Source organism: Mixophyes fleayi, chromosome 4 (genome assembly GCF_038048845.1).
Source record: "Mixophyes fleayi isolate aMixFle1 chromosome 4, aMixFle1.hap1, whole genome shotgun sequence".
Lineage (NCBI taxonomy): Eukaryota > Metazoa > Chordata > Amphibia > Anura > Limnodynastidae > Mixophyes > Mixophyes fleayi.
In genome coordinates this window covers 219,036,696-219,050,636 of record NC_134405.1, presented here as the reverse complement: position 1 = coordinate 219,050,636, position 13,941 = coordinate 219,036,696, and the positions used below count along the sequence as shown (strand labels likewise).

The following is a 13,941-nucleotide window of genomic DNA, read 5'->3' as shown; positions in this document are numbered from 1 at the left end:
CTATCACTTTCAGTGTGAGCCCTTTGCACCACGCAGGAGCACTTTTTTTTATGGTAAACTGCATTAATATGCACACAAACACAAACTTAATAAAAGCATAAAATATACGAATGTGACACAGGAGATAAAAACGCTCCCCTGATGTCCCTTACTTTTTAGGACTTAAAACAGGAAAAATACTTCTGTGTACAAATAAGCTATCAAGTATTTATGTGCTACATGAAAAAGAAGACAGTATTTTCCTTATGTGCAAAATAGTAAACTAATTTGCACCCCTTGCATTGCAACATGGTTTTGTCCAGATAACTTAAGTAAGAAAACCTACTCAATTTTTTGCTTAACTTTCCTCAATGAATCAGGCCCCCCATACAGATTATAGCTGAGGTATTTCTCATCTGTGTGTTTCTGACTGCAGTTGCAGAAGTTGTTGGCTTAATTGTTAGAGTATATCTTTGAAGCACATGTTTTCATGTTAACCCAAATCATACACCATCTATTATTGTATTTAGGCTAGAGCTGTGTGCTGACCCCCGTGTTTAGGTTTTGGATGTAGTTTTGGTTCTAAAAGGTCTTTGTGTTTTGGTCTTGTTACAGGTTTTACCCCAAAAACATTAACGGTTTTGGTTTTGGATTTGGATTTAATTAAAAATTGTGAATAATAGGTAAAATTATGTGATTTTGGCCTGTTTTTGCTCCTAGATTACTTTTTATAGCATTAACATTAATTTACAGTCATTTACAGTCTATTTTCAAATGATCTCTTCACAACTGTCCAAATTTTCAGTAATTTTGGCCAAAGTAAGCAGCGAGCTGGCTGGCTAAACTTAGTGGCCAAGTAGCCGCAAAAATACATGGCCGTTTACTAAAACATATAATCACCATTTCTGCTTTCACTTTCTTTTCATTCAATTCCATGTCTCACATTATAAGTCAACATTTCAGTCCTACATTTGGACTTATGTCAAGAAAACCACATAGATCAACAGAAAAGACAGATATTAAAAAAACATGTTTGGCCAATGTCTAGCTACATACTCTAAGGTATCATGTCAGATGATATCTTATTTCCATATGCTATTCATGCTTTCTATGTAGCTTTATATCTATTTTGTTGCTTTTGTACTCAAACATATTTTCTATATAAAGGGGGGTATTCAATTGTTAGCGAGACCGCTGAAATACTCGCGCTCCAAAAATATTACCGTTAATACGGTAATATTGCGCGTAAATACCCTTAATACGGTAATTTACTCACTGGATTTTAGCGAGATATTACCGTATTAACGGTAATATTTTTGGAGCGTGAGTATTTCAGCGGTCTCGCTAACAATTGAATACCCCCCAAAGAATTTATATTAAAAAAAACAACAAAAAAAACACATGAAGTTACCTAACTTCTTATGCAATCCCAGATTGTCGGTTGCAGCTCATGATTCATAAAAAAGGTGATAGTCTGCATATCACTGCGAAATATATGAGGCAATGACTCCCTTGTATTCTCTATGAGGCACTCCAAACAATTTGCATTCCACCCTGGAACGCAAAAACTGGAAGTGCCAAAACCCGAAGTACATAAACAGGTTTTCACTATAACAACCTAACTCTCAGCGATCCCTAGGTGAATCACTGGGACATATACTTAGCAGGTGTGTATTCCCCATGAGTACCTAAGACATGAATCAAGGAGCTGCAATAATGCACATCCACTAGCAAATGCACACTCCGGCATTCCAGCTTGGATGTGTTCCAGCTTGGTAAACATTACTGAAAGAGCAATGTTGCACTTCCGGTATAACAAACGTTTTGGTTCCATATTTTCCTGGAAATTATGTATTGCCTCGTTTTCAGATCCAATTTTGCCTCAAAGACTTGAGTCAGGTCTTGAATCTTCTCGGAACCCCAAATCTTGGATCTGTCGTATTTCTCAGAATCCGAACCGCTCATCTCTTATTTATATACCATCTAGTGATCAATATTGGAATTTCTGTAAAAACTGACTACTATAAACACACATTTAGGGCTAAATTTACTAAGCTGCGAGTTTGAAAAAGTGGGGATGTTGCCTATAGCAACCAATCAGATTCTAGCTTTCATTTATTTAGTACATTCTACAAAATGACAGCTAGAATCTGATTGGTTGCAATAGGCAACAGCCCCACTTTTTCAAACCCGCAGCTTAGTAAATCTAGCCCCTAAATGTTACTTGAGAGCACCTCTGCCAAGGAAAGGATACGAATTTAAATGTTATTACATAAAACTAATGCGAAATTCATACTGCTTGAGAACAACATTGCAAAATAAAGGATTAATAAAGTAATCCACGTCCTCTGCAATTAAACTTCCCAAGTTTCTACACAGTCAACAAAATAATCTGCTAAATATAGCCATCTCATGGATTCTTTTATGTTCAGAGGCAGCAATGTTTATTCTTGACAGCTCTGCAAGGATTTACTAATATGCTGCATGAAGACTAAAATGTAAGCATTCTGGGTAGTGTAGTTTTTTTACTGAGGATTTCATCTCTCAAGAGTACTAGTGACTGGATTTTAGTAAGCTGGACACAGAAGCAAACAAAATATAATGTACATCTAAGATTAACTAGACTAAAAAGAAAAGAATTACAAAGTTATTAACATTTTCATTGGGGTTTTCAAAACTTTGTTTTAAGTAAGACAGTCAGGCTTTACAGAGGAACAAAGTGTGAAAGCTTTAAGCGATCTAACTTTAGCGATCTAATTTTAGCTTTATGCCCTTTTATTACTCATCTGTTCATGCTATCACAATGTATATGATCTTATTTCTCCACAGAAAGTATAGGGCGGGTGCAAAAAGTATTATTCAATTGTTTTCCATTAAAGGTTTGCTCACGAAAAATGAATTATCATCCGAATCTGCTTTCCACACTTTGGGTGGAGAACGATTCAGGAACAGTGGTTCTCAAGCACAAATATGTTGGAATTTCTCTGTGATTCATAACGGTCTGGACAATTTTATCAAGTTCCGAAATGCTAAGCTTTTTGGAACTGTCCCCCATTGCTGATGCCATATGGTGTTACCCATTGAATCCTATGGGGAGAGGTTTGCAGTAGAGGGATCTTCGGATCTCTCACCACAGTTTACCCTCTCTCCCCTCCGGTTACTATCACAAAGTGGCTTTGCGCATGTGTGACCTTAGGTAACGCATGCACACAGTTCTTTTTGTGATTGTAACCAGAGTTGAAAGTTAAATGACTTTATTACCGGGACAGCCTACTAGATGCGCTGTCCTGGGATGAGTTTTTAAAAATTTCTTCTGAAAAATAATCTGTCATTGTTGCGATTACAGATGATCATTAGCGGGGCAAGACCCCGTTAATTAACAGATAGGTCCCTTGGTCATGAAGAAGGGCCATGCTCCTATACAAAAGCACTGTTTCTTTTTTATTGCATTGTGAAGAGAGCATACACATAGGGAAATAGCACAGAACATATACCCGACATAGGACAATGAATTCATATAGATAAACACACCTTCTGTTTCCATAGCCAAGTAGTGAAAATCAGGCACCTCACCAAAACGAAACAAGTTTTCACAGGTATCATATATATATATATATATATATATATATATATATATATATATATATATATATATATATATATATATATATATACACACCCAGTATGTACTGCAATATATTAAAGTGGAAAGTTATTTTAATATTCATTTACCTTTTTAAAAGCACAATACCAGAAACTTATTATACTTGAATTATTGCAAGCTGAAATAGTCTTTTCCTCTGAGCCAATGTGCTGTGAAATGTTTTATATTTGCTTGTCTGTGCATAATAATGGTTTCTTGTTTTTTTCATTCAGATGTTACAAGAGCTATAGAATTGCTGGAGAAATTGGAGACATCGGGAGAAGTGCCAGTACACAAATTACAGTCCCTAAAGAAAGTACTGCAGAGTGAATTCTGCACCGCCATAAGAGAAGTATGATAAGAGGCCTATTTATCAGCTGAAATTGTGTTGAGGGCTGATCCATTCCTTTACAATATATTTTCAGAAAGTCGAGTTTCCTTGTAAATGGGAAATGCGTCTTTTAACGTTAGAAAATGTGATCATTTCTTTTGTCTTATTCCCTTTGTTGCAGTAACATTAACTATAAACAGCAGCAATATAGAGCCTAAAGTAATATATATATATATATATATATATATATGCAGCATATATAATGTTGTGCTATAAATACACCATGATCTAACATATACATATTAGTTAATGATTCTATGATAATAGAGGGAAAAGTTTTAAACGTTTTTAAACCATGCTATTTGGGTTCATGTGGGCTTAAGGTCCACCAGACTATAATGTGGTAACTTTAAGGGCCGATCTGGGAGCCTGAATTGTACCTATTACTGTCCCTATGATCCCTGTAATGTATACCACTTGTACATAATGGTTTTGCAGTAAGCAGCATTTAAGATACATGTTGACACTTTTTAAAGCCCAGATTGGAGGTGGTTTAGTTATCACAGCTTTGAAAACTGCAAAGCATTATATTCACTGGGAACCAGGGCAAAGTTTGTTGGATATATTTATTTAGTCTTATGAAGCTGTTTACCTCTCCATGGATCTCTGTAGAAGACTTATTATTTCCTAGTGCATTGACTTGTCTTCACAGCATTGTAGAAGCACTATAAGGATAAACAGCAGCCAAATAATACAGATTCCCAAGTTTAACAAGGAAGGGTTGTCTGCCATAACATCTAATGAAAATGTTGTTAAAGCATTAAAATATCTATTTAGTATTTTCATTTAATTATAACTGTTTATCTAAATTTGCTATAATAGTTGCGTATGGTAATATGAAATAGATGACACACATCTGTGTATAGATTGTATTATTTATACTTTATATCTAAAACTTTATTTTATATCATGTTGTCCTTAGCTAAAAGAACTGCACATGCTTAATTTAATTCAGTCACTATCAACAGTGCAAAGAGGTACAAAAATGCCTCTCAAAATTACAACATGTATTCTAGAATCAATGTAAACTCTTGTGCCTCAATAGATACATCTGCCCTTGCCTACAATTACTTAACGAAAGTAGGTTAATATGCTCATGCCTTGTCAAAACATGAGACGAGACTACATGTAACATGATCCTATTCCCCCAAGAGTGAGTGTTCATGGAAATACATTTGACTGGCAAATCTGCCCTATCCACAACTGTTTATTATCGCCTGGGCAGTTTGTAGGCAACTAGTTGTCAGGACAGTGCTTGAAAATACCTTTTCCCCAAACAAATTTTTGAAGCAAGGATATGCCATGTGTTTTAATGCATACAACAGCATGACAGTCAGAGAGGGCTTGCAACACAAGCTGGACTGAGCAGGTCTGTGAATAGTTACTACAATGACTATTGTCCTCTTGACATCACATTAAAACAATGGGCAATATATTATTATATTATTTTTCTAGAATTTATCAGCCCACATTGAGCAGCATGCAGGATAACCTTCTAGCGATCCCGTTTATAATACCGTCCCTAATTGTAAAGCATATAACATGGTATTGTCTAGTACATTTCATAACATGGTATTGTCTAGTACATTTCATGACTTCAGGGGCTAGGACTGCAGACTCCAGAGCACTTCCTTCACCTCCTTGGTGCTGCCATTTATTACCACCAGGAATCAAACAAGATCTGAAGACAGTGGCAGATGATAGTTACCTGAGCTCTTACTGGAACCAAACATTGGCTGCTTCTCCTGTCCATAATTTCTGATTCGATTTAGAGTTTTTCAGCTGTGCGAGTGAACACTATCCAGTTTCTGTAATAGAGATGTAGGAAGTAATAATAGAATACAGACCATCTGGCCAGCATTCAATGAAAAGCATTCTAGAGACCAATATACGGTACAGCAAGCAGTCTGGTGACAGAGAGCATATTTGAGTTCAATATACAATACAGAGAGTATTCTAGTGTTTCCTATACTGGACAATTCAGGTGCCCCATGTTTTTGTGGCTACACAATACATCACTGTTGGCTATACAGTGCAGGACCCCTCATCCCTAGTGGCTATACAAAACAGACAAAATATCTCTGGTTGCCACATGTCCATGCCTGGACCTATAGCTTCTACTCCAGACCGTCGGGATTCCGCCATAGCAGTAAGGTGGTATTGTAGTAGTATTAACTTTTCATTTCCACTTATCTTCCGGGATAGTTGTGAGAAGACATTATACATTGCTGATAATTATTTGTTCAGCATTTTAATATCTTTCAGACTTATAACTAGAGATGCTCAGGCTCGGTTTTCTGAAAAGCAAGCCCACCCAAACTTAGGGGATCTGAGTAGGCTCGCGAGTCGGCTCGTTACTTTCGTGAGTCCTTGGATCTGAATCGAGGCAAATCGTCATTGTTGCGTTGTCGGATCTTGCAGGTTTTGGATTCCATAAGTACCTCCCTCCCCAGGAGATCCAGCGCCACTGCTCACACAGAAACAGAGGTAGCAGTGTTCTTGCCACTCTCCAGTCTCCAGTGACATTGCTCAGTGCCATTGCTCACACAGAAACATGGTACCAGTGTTCTTGTCACTCTCCAGTCCAGTGCCATTGCTCAGTGCCATTGCTCATACAGAAACAGGAGGGGTAGCAGTGTTTTTGTCACTTGACACAAATTGACTGGAAATTATTGGAAATTAATGTTATGAGGTTAGTAATTATGTAGGGATAAAAAAGAGCCAAATTATGTGATTTTAGCAAAAAAATATATAGGGAGTTTAAAAAAAAAAAAAAAAAAAAAAAAAAAAAACGGGATCCAAAACACACAAGGGCCCAAACCAAAACCAAAACAGGAGGTTAATCCAGATCCAAAACCAAAACCATAACCAAAACACGGGGGTCAGTGAACATCTCTGCTTATAACTAAGTTGTACACCTAATAAGTTAACATATTAATAATATCATAACATTATATAATCGCTGGAACATTTTTCCTTTTTTTTAATTAATATATTTCATGGTATGGTGCTTATTCTGGTGCTAATTGCAGAAAGCAGATAAAATTCTGGAAGGTAGTATATAAATAGAGGCATAAAAACAGCCATGGCAGGTGACAAGTATATAAAGCCAATTCTAAAATACAGTAAAAATAAACTTGTTACCACTGGCCGCATCACACTGCCAGTGGTAACTGGGTATATAATTTGGTGATACTACTGTACTTGTCCAATACTTGCAGTTCCCTTTCCCTGCTGCGTCAGTCTGCCACTGCTTCCTAACTTCTTTTTGTCCACTAACAGCCTCCAATACCAGATGTAGCTGCATGCAAATGTGCAGCTAGACTTTCCGTAGCAATCAAGTGACTGAATTCCCAGGGAGAAAGCCACTACTCCTGATAGGCAGCGACAAACTCAGGGGTGGCATTGGGGTATAATATTAGTGAATGGGGCCCAAAAACTAGTAATTTTTTTTATCATTAAAAGCTCACAGGGCTTCTTTTCCTACAGCATTGTACAGCTACGATGTCTGAAGCAGAGAAACTTTAGAAAAAACGTGTATCTCTATCCAAGTACAGTTTAAAAGATAGGAAGAATTTGGTCAGTGCCCAAATACACAGCAAGAGCTGGTAACATAAAAATCCAGATATTCATACTATCCCTATAAACCAGCTCATAACTAGCCACAGTAAAGTTAAGGCAGACTAGATACACTACATTTCTAACCTGATATACATTTAATTTTACATTGAGGTCAGGGGCGGATTGGGAACTTAAAGTGGCCCTGGAAAAAATGATTGAAGTGGCCTCATGTGGGCGGGGCCAAAATAACTGTAGGTGTGGCCAACACAAAAGTAGGCGGGATATAGAACTACTGGAATTTGGTTGTAGTAACATTTAGTAACACCTAGATGTGATGACTTTACACACAGTGGGTCATCTCTAAAGCAATGCAAGGCAAATGCTGCCAATCCTGTGTTATAAAATTACATGAATCCTTTTACATTATCTGCGACTGGTTTATGCCTCTTTGCTCCAACTTGTTTAGTTGCCTACGAACACATCCTTCCAAAATTCCCTTCAAAGAAACACTCCTGACTTTGTTTAATAAGTTTAACTATTACGAAAGATGTTAGCACAATCGTATTTGATCAGTCTGCCAGAGTAGCATATGAGCACCTCACGTACTGTTGTTTCCCTGACATCATGAGATGCAAACTACCAGTTAAATCTCTCACTATATATAATATATAAATATGTGTACTGTGTGTTTCAAAAATGCTTTACTAATAATCCTTATAATAAATGGCTGTCCAGGTGCGATCATCACAAAGGTGGAATAGCATCTGCAAGAAAACACTTCTTTTGCAACAAATGTGTATGAGCCCTAAATGTGCCCTGTGATTGGGGGTAGTTTGAATTAACAGAGTCGGGAGGGTTGACAGATAATGGCGTAAGTAAAGGGGAAAGATATTACAAGTGTTTGCTGGTGATATACTAAGTGCAAAGGAGGCAGGATTAATGATATTGTCAGCAGGGCCGTAACTAGGGCTGTGCGATAGGGCGCAACGCTGAATGGGGGCTCAGTTTAGGAATATTTTAGGATCATTAGGTTAAAATTGAGGACTTGAGGGGCAGCATTTGTCTTTCTCGCCCCAGGGGCTAGAATTCTAAGTTACGTCTCTGATTGTCAGTGCAATGGGGGCTGGCCATACTTTCAACAAAGTGATCTGAGAATGGGACCAGTGCAGGTTAGAATGAGGCAATGGAATCAATGTAAGAACCCCTAAAGTATTACCAGAGCTGGAATAAGGGTCTGGGGGGGGGGCACTTAAGATAGGGGGGTTATCATTTTAGATACATTTTAGACAAATACACAGGCAAAACCGTGTGTACTACTGTTAGATACACGCAGCTCTGCCTTCACGAGCAGTACAGTGTGAAGCGGGACATACCTCCCAACTGTCTTTGCTGTCTGACCAATCCCGGCTAAGCGAGAGAGTCACCCAAATTCGGTACTGCCCCATCAGATTCAGGACAGTTGGCAGTCTATCCTGCTCTCTCCTACCTGTTCTTGTCACTTTCACCACCTGTGGCTGCTGGTTTCTTTAGATCAGTTACTGCTTGTCTGGATATTGGAATGCTGGAGGCCCTATTTTGAAAAAATAATGGGTACATGAAAATTGAAAATGCCAAACAGCCCCAGCATTAAATCAATAGCACCCACATTAAATAATTAGGCCTCTCTCCAGCCCCAACATTAAAATAATAGTACTCACACTTGATAAATCAATCTATTTCCCTCCAACCAGCCCTGGAAATAAATTAATAGTATACATATTTAATAAGTAGACCTACTTCCCTCCAATCAACCCCAGCAAAAAATGAATAGCAGTTACGTTTAATATTACCATTTCCCACAACCATCCCAGGCATTAAATAATTCATATTCACATTTAGTAAATAACTCTCCTCCCCAAACTCAGTCCCACCTTAAATTAATAGCCCCCTATCACACCAGCTTTAACTTAAAGGTCCCGCCACCCCATCTTAATTTAATAGGCCCCACTATTTATTGAAATAGCCCAAAAATAAATTAAATTGCCCCACCATGACCCCACAAATAAAATAGCACACATTAAATAATTAGCCCCCCAGCTAAATGCCACCATTAAATTAATAGTCTACCCTTCACCAAATTGTTATTAAGACAGCCCCCCTCGCTTCCCTCATATCACACATTATAGCAACATACCCCCCTTTCCTTCACAAATTATAGTCACCCCTGTTCTTCACACTCCCTATAGTTTAGTATAGGCAGCCCCCCACCTTCCTATAGTTTAGTATAGGCAGCCCTCCACCTTCCTATAGTTTAGTATACAGGCCGCCCCACCCCCCAACCTTCCTATAGTATGAAGGCAGCCCCCATCCTATAGTATATAGGCAGTCCCCCCCTTCCTTTAGTATAGCATATATATGCAGTCCCCCCCCTTCCTATAGTATAGTATAGGCAGCCCCCCTTCCTATAGTATAGTATAGACAGCCCCCCCTTAGTGTAATATTGGCAGCCTCCCCTTAGTATAGTATAGGCTGCCCTTCCCCTTAGTATAGTAAAAGTAGCCCCCCCTTAGTATAGTATATTATTGGCAGCCCTCCCTTAGTAAAGTATAAGCAGCCCCCCATTAGTATAGTATAGGTAGCTCCCCTTAATATAGTATAGACAGCCCCCCCTTAGTATAGTATAGACAGCCCCCCTTAGTATAGTGTAGGCAGCCCCCCCTTAGTATAGTATAGGCACCCCCCCCTTAGTATAGTATAGTATAAGCAGCCCCCCCTTAGTATAGTATAGGTGGCCTCTCCTTAGTATAGTATAGGTAGCCCCCCCTTAGTATAGTATAGTATTGGTAGTCCCCCTTAGTATAGTATAGGCAGCATCCCATTAGTATAGTATAGGCAGTCCTCCTGAGTATAGTATAGGCAGCCCCCCCTTAGTATAGTATAGGCAGCCCCCCTTAGTATAGTACAGGCAGCCTCCCCTTAGTAAAGTATAGTATAGGCAGCCCCTCCTTAGTATAGTATAGGCAGCCCCCCTTAGTATAATTTGAGGTGGCCTCCGGGCGGCCTCGATATGCCATCGGCCTACCGGGAAACTTCCCTGTAAGGTCTATGGCCAATCTGCCCCTGATTGAGGGTGTTGCCATCAGTGGACATGAGCTGTCAGTGACAGCCAACTGGTACTCTAAAAGGACAAAACATAATAGATTAGGTCCCTGCTTCTTCAGGTATCAGCATACAGTAATAAAAGTGAATGCAGTCTCCTGAATGTGAAAATATTCTGTGGTAAGTAATAACAGACACTTATGCATTTAGCAGTGGGGGAATGTTGGATAACCTAGTGATGTCATGGTGATGTCACAAGAAATTCCTTATGTTGGGGGTCTTAACAGTATGAGATGAGAAGTTCCTGTTCGAATCTTCCGTGTTGTATATTGAGTATATTCATTTTAAAACCTCAAATCTCAAGTGCTTGGATTGCAGTTAGTAATTTAAGAGTGCTTGAGGTTTAATTCAATCCATGAGCTAAATTAGGATTAACATCACATTACCTAGAAAAGGTGGAAGCAGGGTGGTTGGAGAGGAGATAAAGTGGGCAGCAGTTTGAGAATAGGGGTTATTATAGTATTTGGGAACAGAGACCTTACCTGGGTGAGTATGCAGATGTTTCTGTAGGTAGTATGTCTGTTGTCATAGGTGGGTTGGTGTGTAGATGTGTTTAGGAGAGGTCTGTGTCCATTGTCAAGACTGTGTTCACTGTTTTAGACTTTTGCACTTTTATTTATGCTATATTACATTTAATTAATGTCATACTATCACAATATTAAATCAACTATTCATGAATACAGAAAATACTAAGTGAGGAGCCAACACATACTGTTTGGGCTTGTTTTTAAGCTCATTTGCCACCAGAGCCAAACAAATCCTCTCCAACTGGATTACTGCCTTTGAATTGCCTAATTTGAAGCTCATTTCCAAGCATGATTTTTACTCTGTTAATCACCGAGATGCCGTATGCTTACTTGGTCAACATGCTGAAATTGCCCAGTTATGTTGTTACTTGAAAAATGCTATTCCTTGTTCATATTTCTTCCCCAGTATGTATGAAAGTTAAAATTATTTGGTGTTTACTAGTAAAAAAAAATAATTATTTAAACCCAATACAATTAAGACTTTTAAATCACAAAGATTCAGCAAGAAATTTCATGGAATAATGTACTGCAATGTTCCCTCCAGTTTCTGAAACACAAATGACAGATGAGAACGTATATAGGAAAATGAAACAATTTTACTGTCAGATACACTTAAGGCTAAAGATGGTGCAAACAGATTTGCAAGTATCAGGTGCATAGTAGTTGCTTGCAACATACGCTGCTGTCATTATAAGAATATGGGGCCTGATTAATTAAGGATCTTAACTTGAGAAACTTCTTATTTCAGTCTCCTGGACAAAACCATTACAAGGCAAGGGGTGCAAATTAGTATTCTGTTTTGCACATAAGTTAAATACTGGCTGTTTTTTCATGTAGCACACAAATATCAACTTTAAATTTCAGTATACAAATAAGCTATCAAGTATTTGTGTGCTACATGAAAAAAACAGTCAGCATCTAACTTATGTGCAAAACAGAATACTAATTTGCACCCCTTGCATTGTAACATGGTTTTGTCCAGGAGACTGAAATAAGAAGTTTCTCAAGTTAAGATCCTTAATGAATCAGGCCCATGGTCACAAATCCTTCATTGAACTGCAGTAGTCAATCACAGTTCAGGACAGGGCTAGCAGCCTTATTGCTATAGCCCAGGACAGGAGCAGGTATTACAAGCAGCTGCCATCACTGATGAGAGTAGGACATTCTGCAGCCTGGACTGCTATGCAGTGGCCACAAATATAGTGCACCATTCAGCTTACAGGGAACATTGCCCTCCACTCTTATTTATAAGAACATTAAAAGTCACCAATGAGCCCCAAATCAATATAAAGGCACAAGGCCACAGGCCTTTTGTTCTTATGTGTGACATTAAACTTCAAGAGGACTTAATATCTCCACGTGTTTATCGGTACAGACAAGAGCAAGTTTAATCATCAGTTGTCCTCAGACTTATCATTTAGGGGTAAATGTATGAACGTGCGGGTTCTTCAACACCCGCGTGTTCAGTGTGTTCCCTTTACAATGCAGCGCCGCTTGAAATTTAATCGCCGAACACACTGAACACGCGGGTGTTGAAGAACCCGCACGTTCATACATTTACCCCTTAATGTTATTTGAGATGATTTATTGTAAGTTGCTGTTAAAGCAAATAAATGAGTTTTACTGCATATGTGGTAAATGTGTGATAATGGTTTCCATATTGAGAGAACAACAAGGACCAGAAGGGAAGAAATGTTGTATACACTTTGGTTACGCTTCTTCAGTCTATGAGCTCCAGGCAATTACCCTAATATTCTACTCAGTACTTTTCATTGTTAAATGTTTATGTGTCCTGTTGTCACATGAAACTATATAAATTTAGGAAGAGGATTTCCACACAGCATTTTCATCAGTGTTACATTATATTAAACTTGAATAATCTTCTAAAATATGTTTAACATACATTTTGCCACATAAAAAGATTGCTATCATATAATAAATTGTAAACCAACATACTATATGGAATTTTAAATAAACACAGTAGTGCAAATTATCAATTGTTAATGTATTTATCCTGTTCATTTTTTCAGGTATATCAGTACATGCATGAAACCATTCCTCTAAACGGCTGTCCAGAGTTCCGTGCTCGTGCTACTGCAAAGGTGAGGACCCTAAATAATGTTCCCTACTCACATACCTCCCTACATTCTAAAATGCAACATCAGGCCAAATCTAAGACATGCCTCTGATATGCCCACTCCACACCCAGTTCCACCCAAACCATGCCCACATCACGAGGCTACGCCACTATTCTTTAGACGTATGTAGACATAGTGAAGACAATACAGATGATACAGCAGCTAATTGTTACAGTAATATTCTTGCTCTAGTACTGCCTTTCAGAAAAGAAAGAAGATATTTCCTATAAATTATTGATGCAGATTTACTTTTTTTTTTTTTAAAGCAAATATTTCTGCTCACTCATGAAATAGCATGTGGTCTATCAAATATATCTGAGCCTTTGTATCTACTATTCATTGATGTTTTTTCATTATTTCCTGTAATGTTTCCCTGGGTACTGCTGTTGTCTACAGAGCACTCCCGCTCAAAAGTTACTATACCTCTTATATGATGACTGGATACATTCCTCATAATGTTCTGTAACTAACTCAAACTGTCATGCAATTTCATAAGAATTCATTAATTACCTTCAATAAATAAGAAGTTATAAAACATGGCTATGCAAAGTTGTCATTGGGTGT

The 13,941-nt window shown here is 38.2% G+C and overlaps 1 protein-coding gene across 2 annotated transcripts in view; it reads left to right on the top strand.

Annotated features, from left to right (window-relative positions):
• The window catches only part of LIN7A (lin-7 cell polarity scaffold A), a 75,353-nt gene that overhangs the window by 43,402 nt on the left and 18,010 nt on the right, over positions 1 to 13,941 (top strand). For both annotated transcript variants that reach the window (XM_075209352.1, XM_075209353.1), the window contains exons 2-3: positions 3,856 to 3,974; positions 13,270 to 13,341. In XM_075209352.1, the coding sequence (XP_075065453.1) occupies positions 3,856 to 3,974; positions 13,270 to 13,341 (191 nt within the window). The remainder of the gene's footprint in view (positions 1 to 3,855; positions 3,975 to 13,269; positions 13,342 to 13,941) is intronic.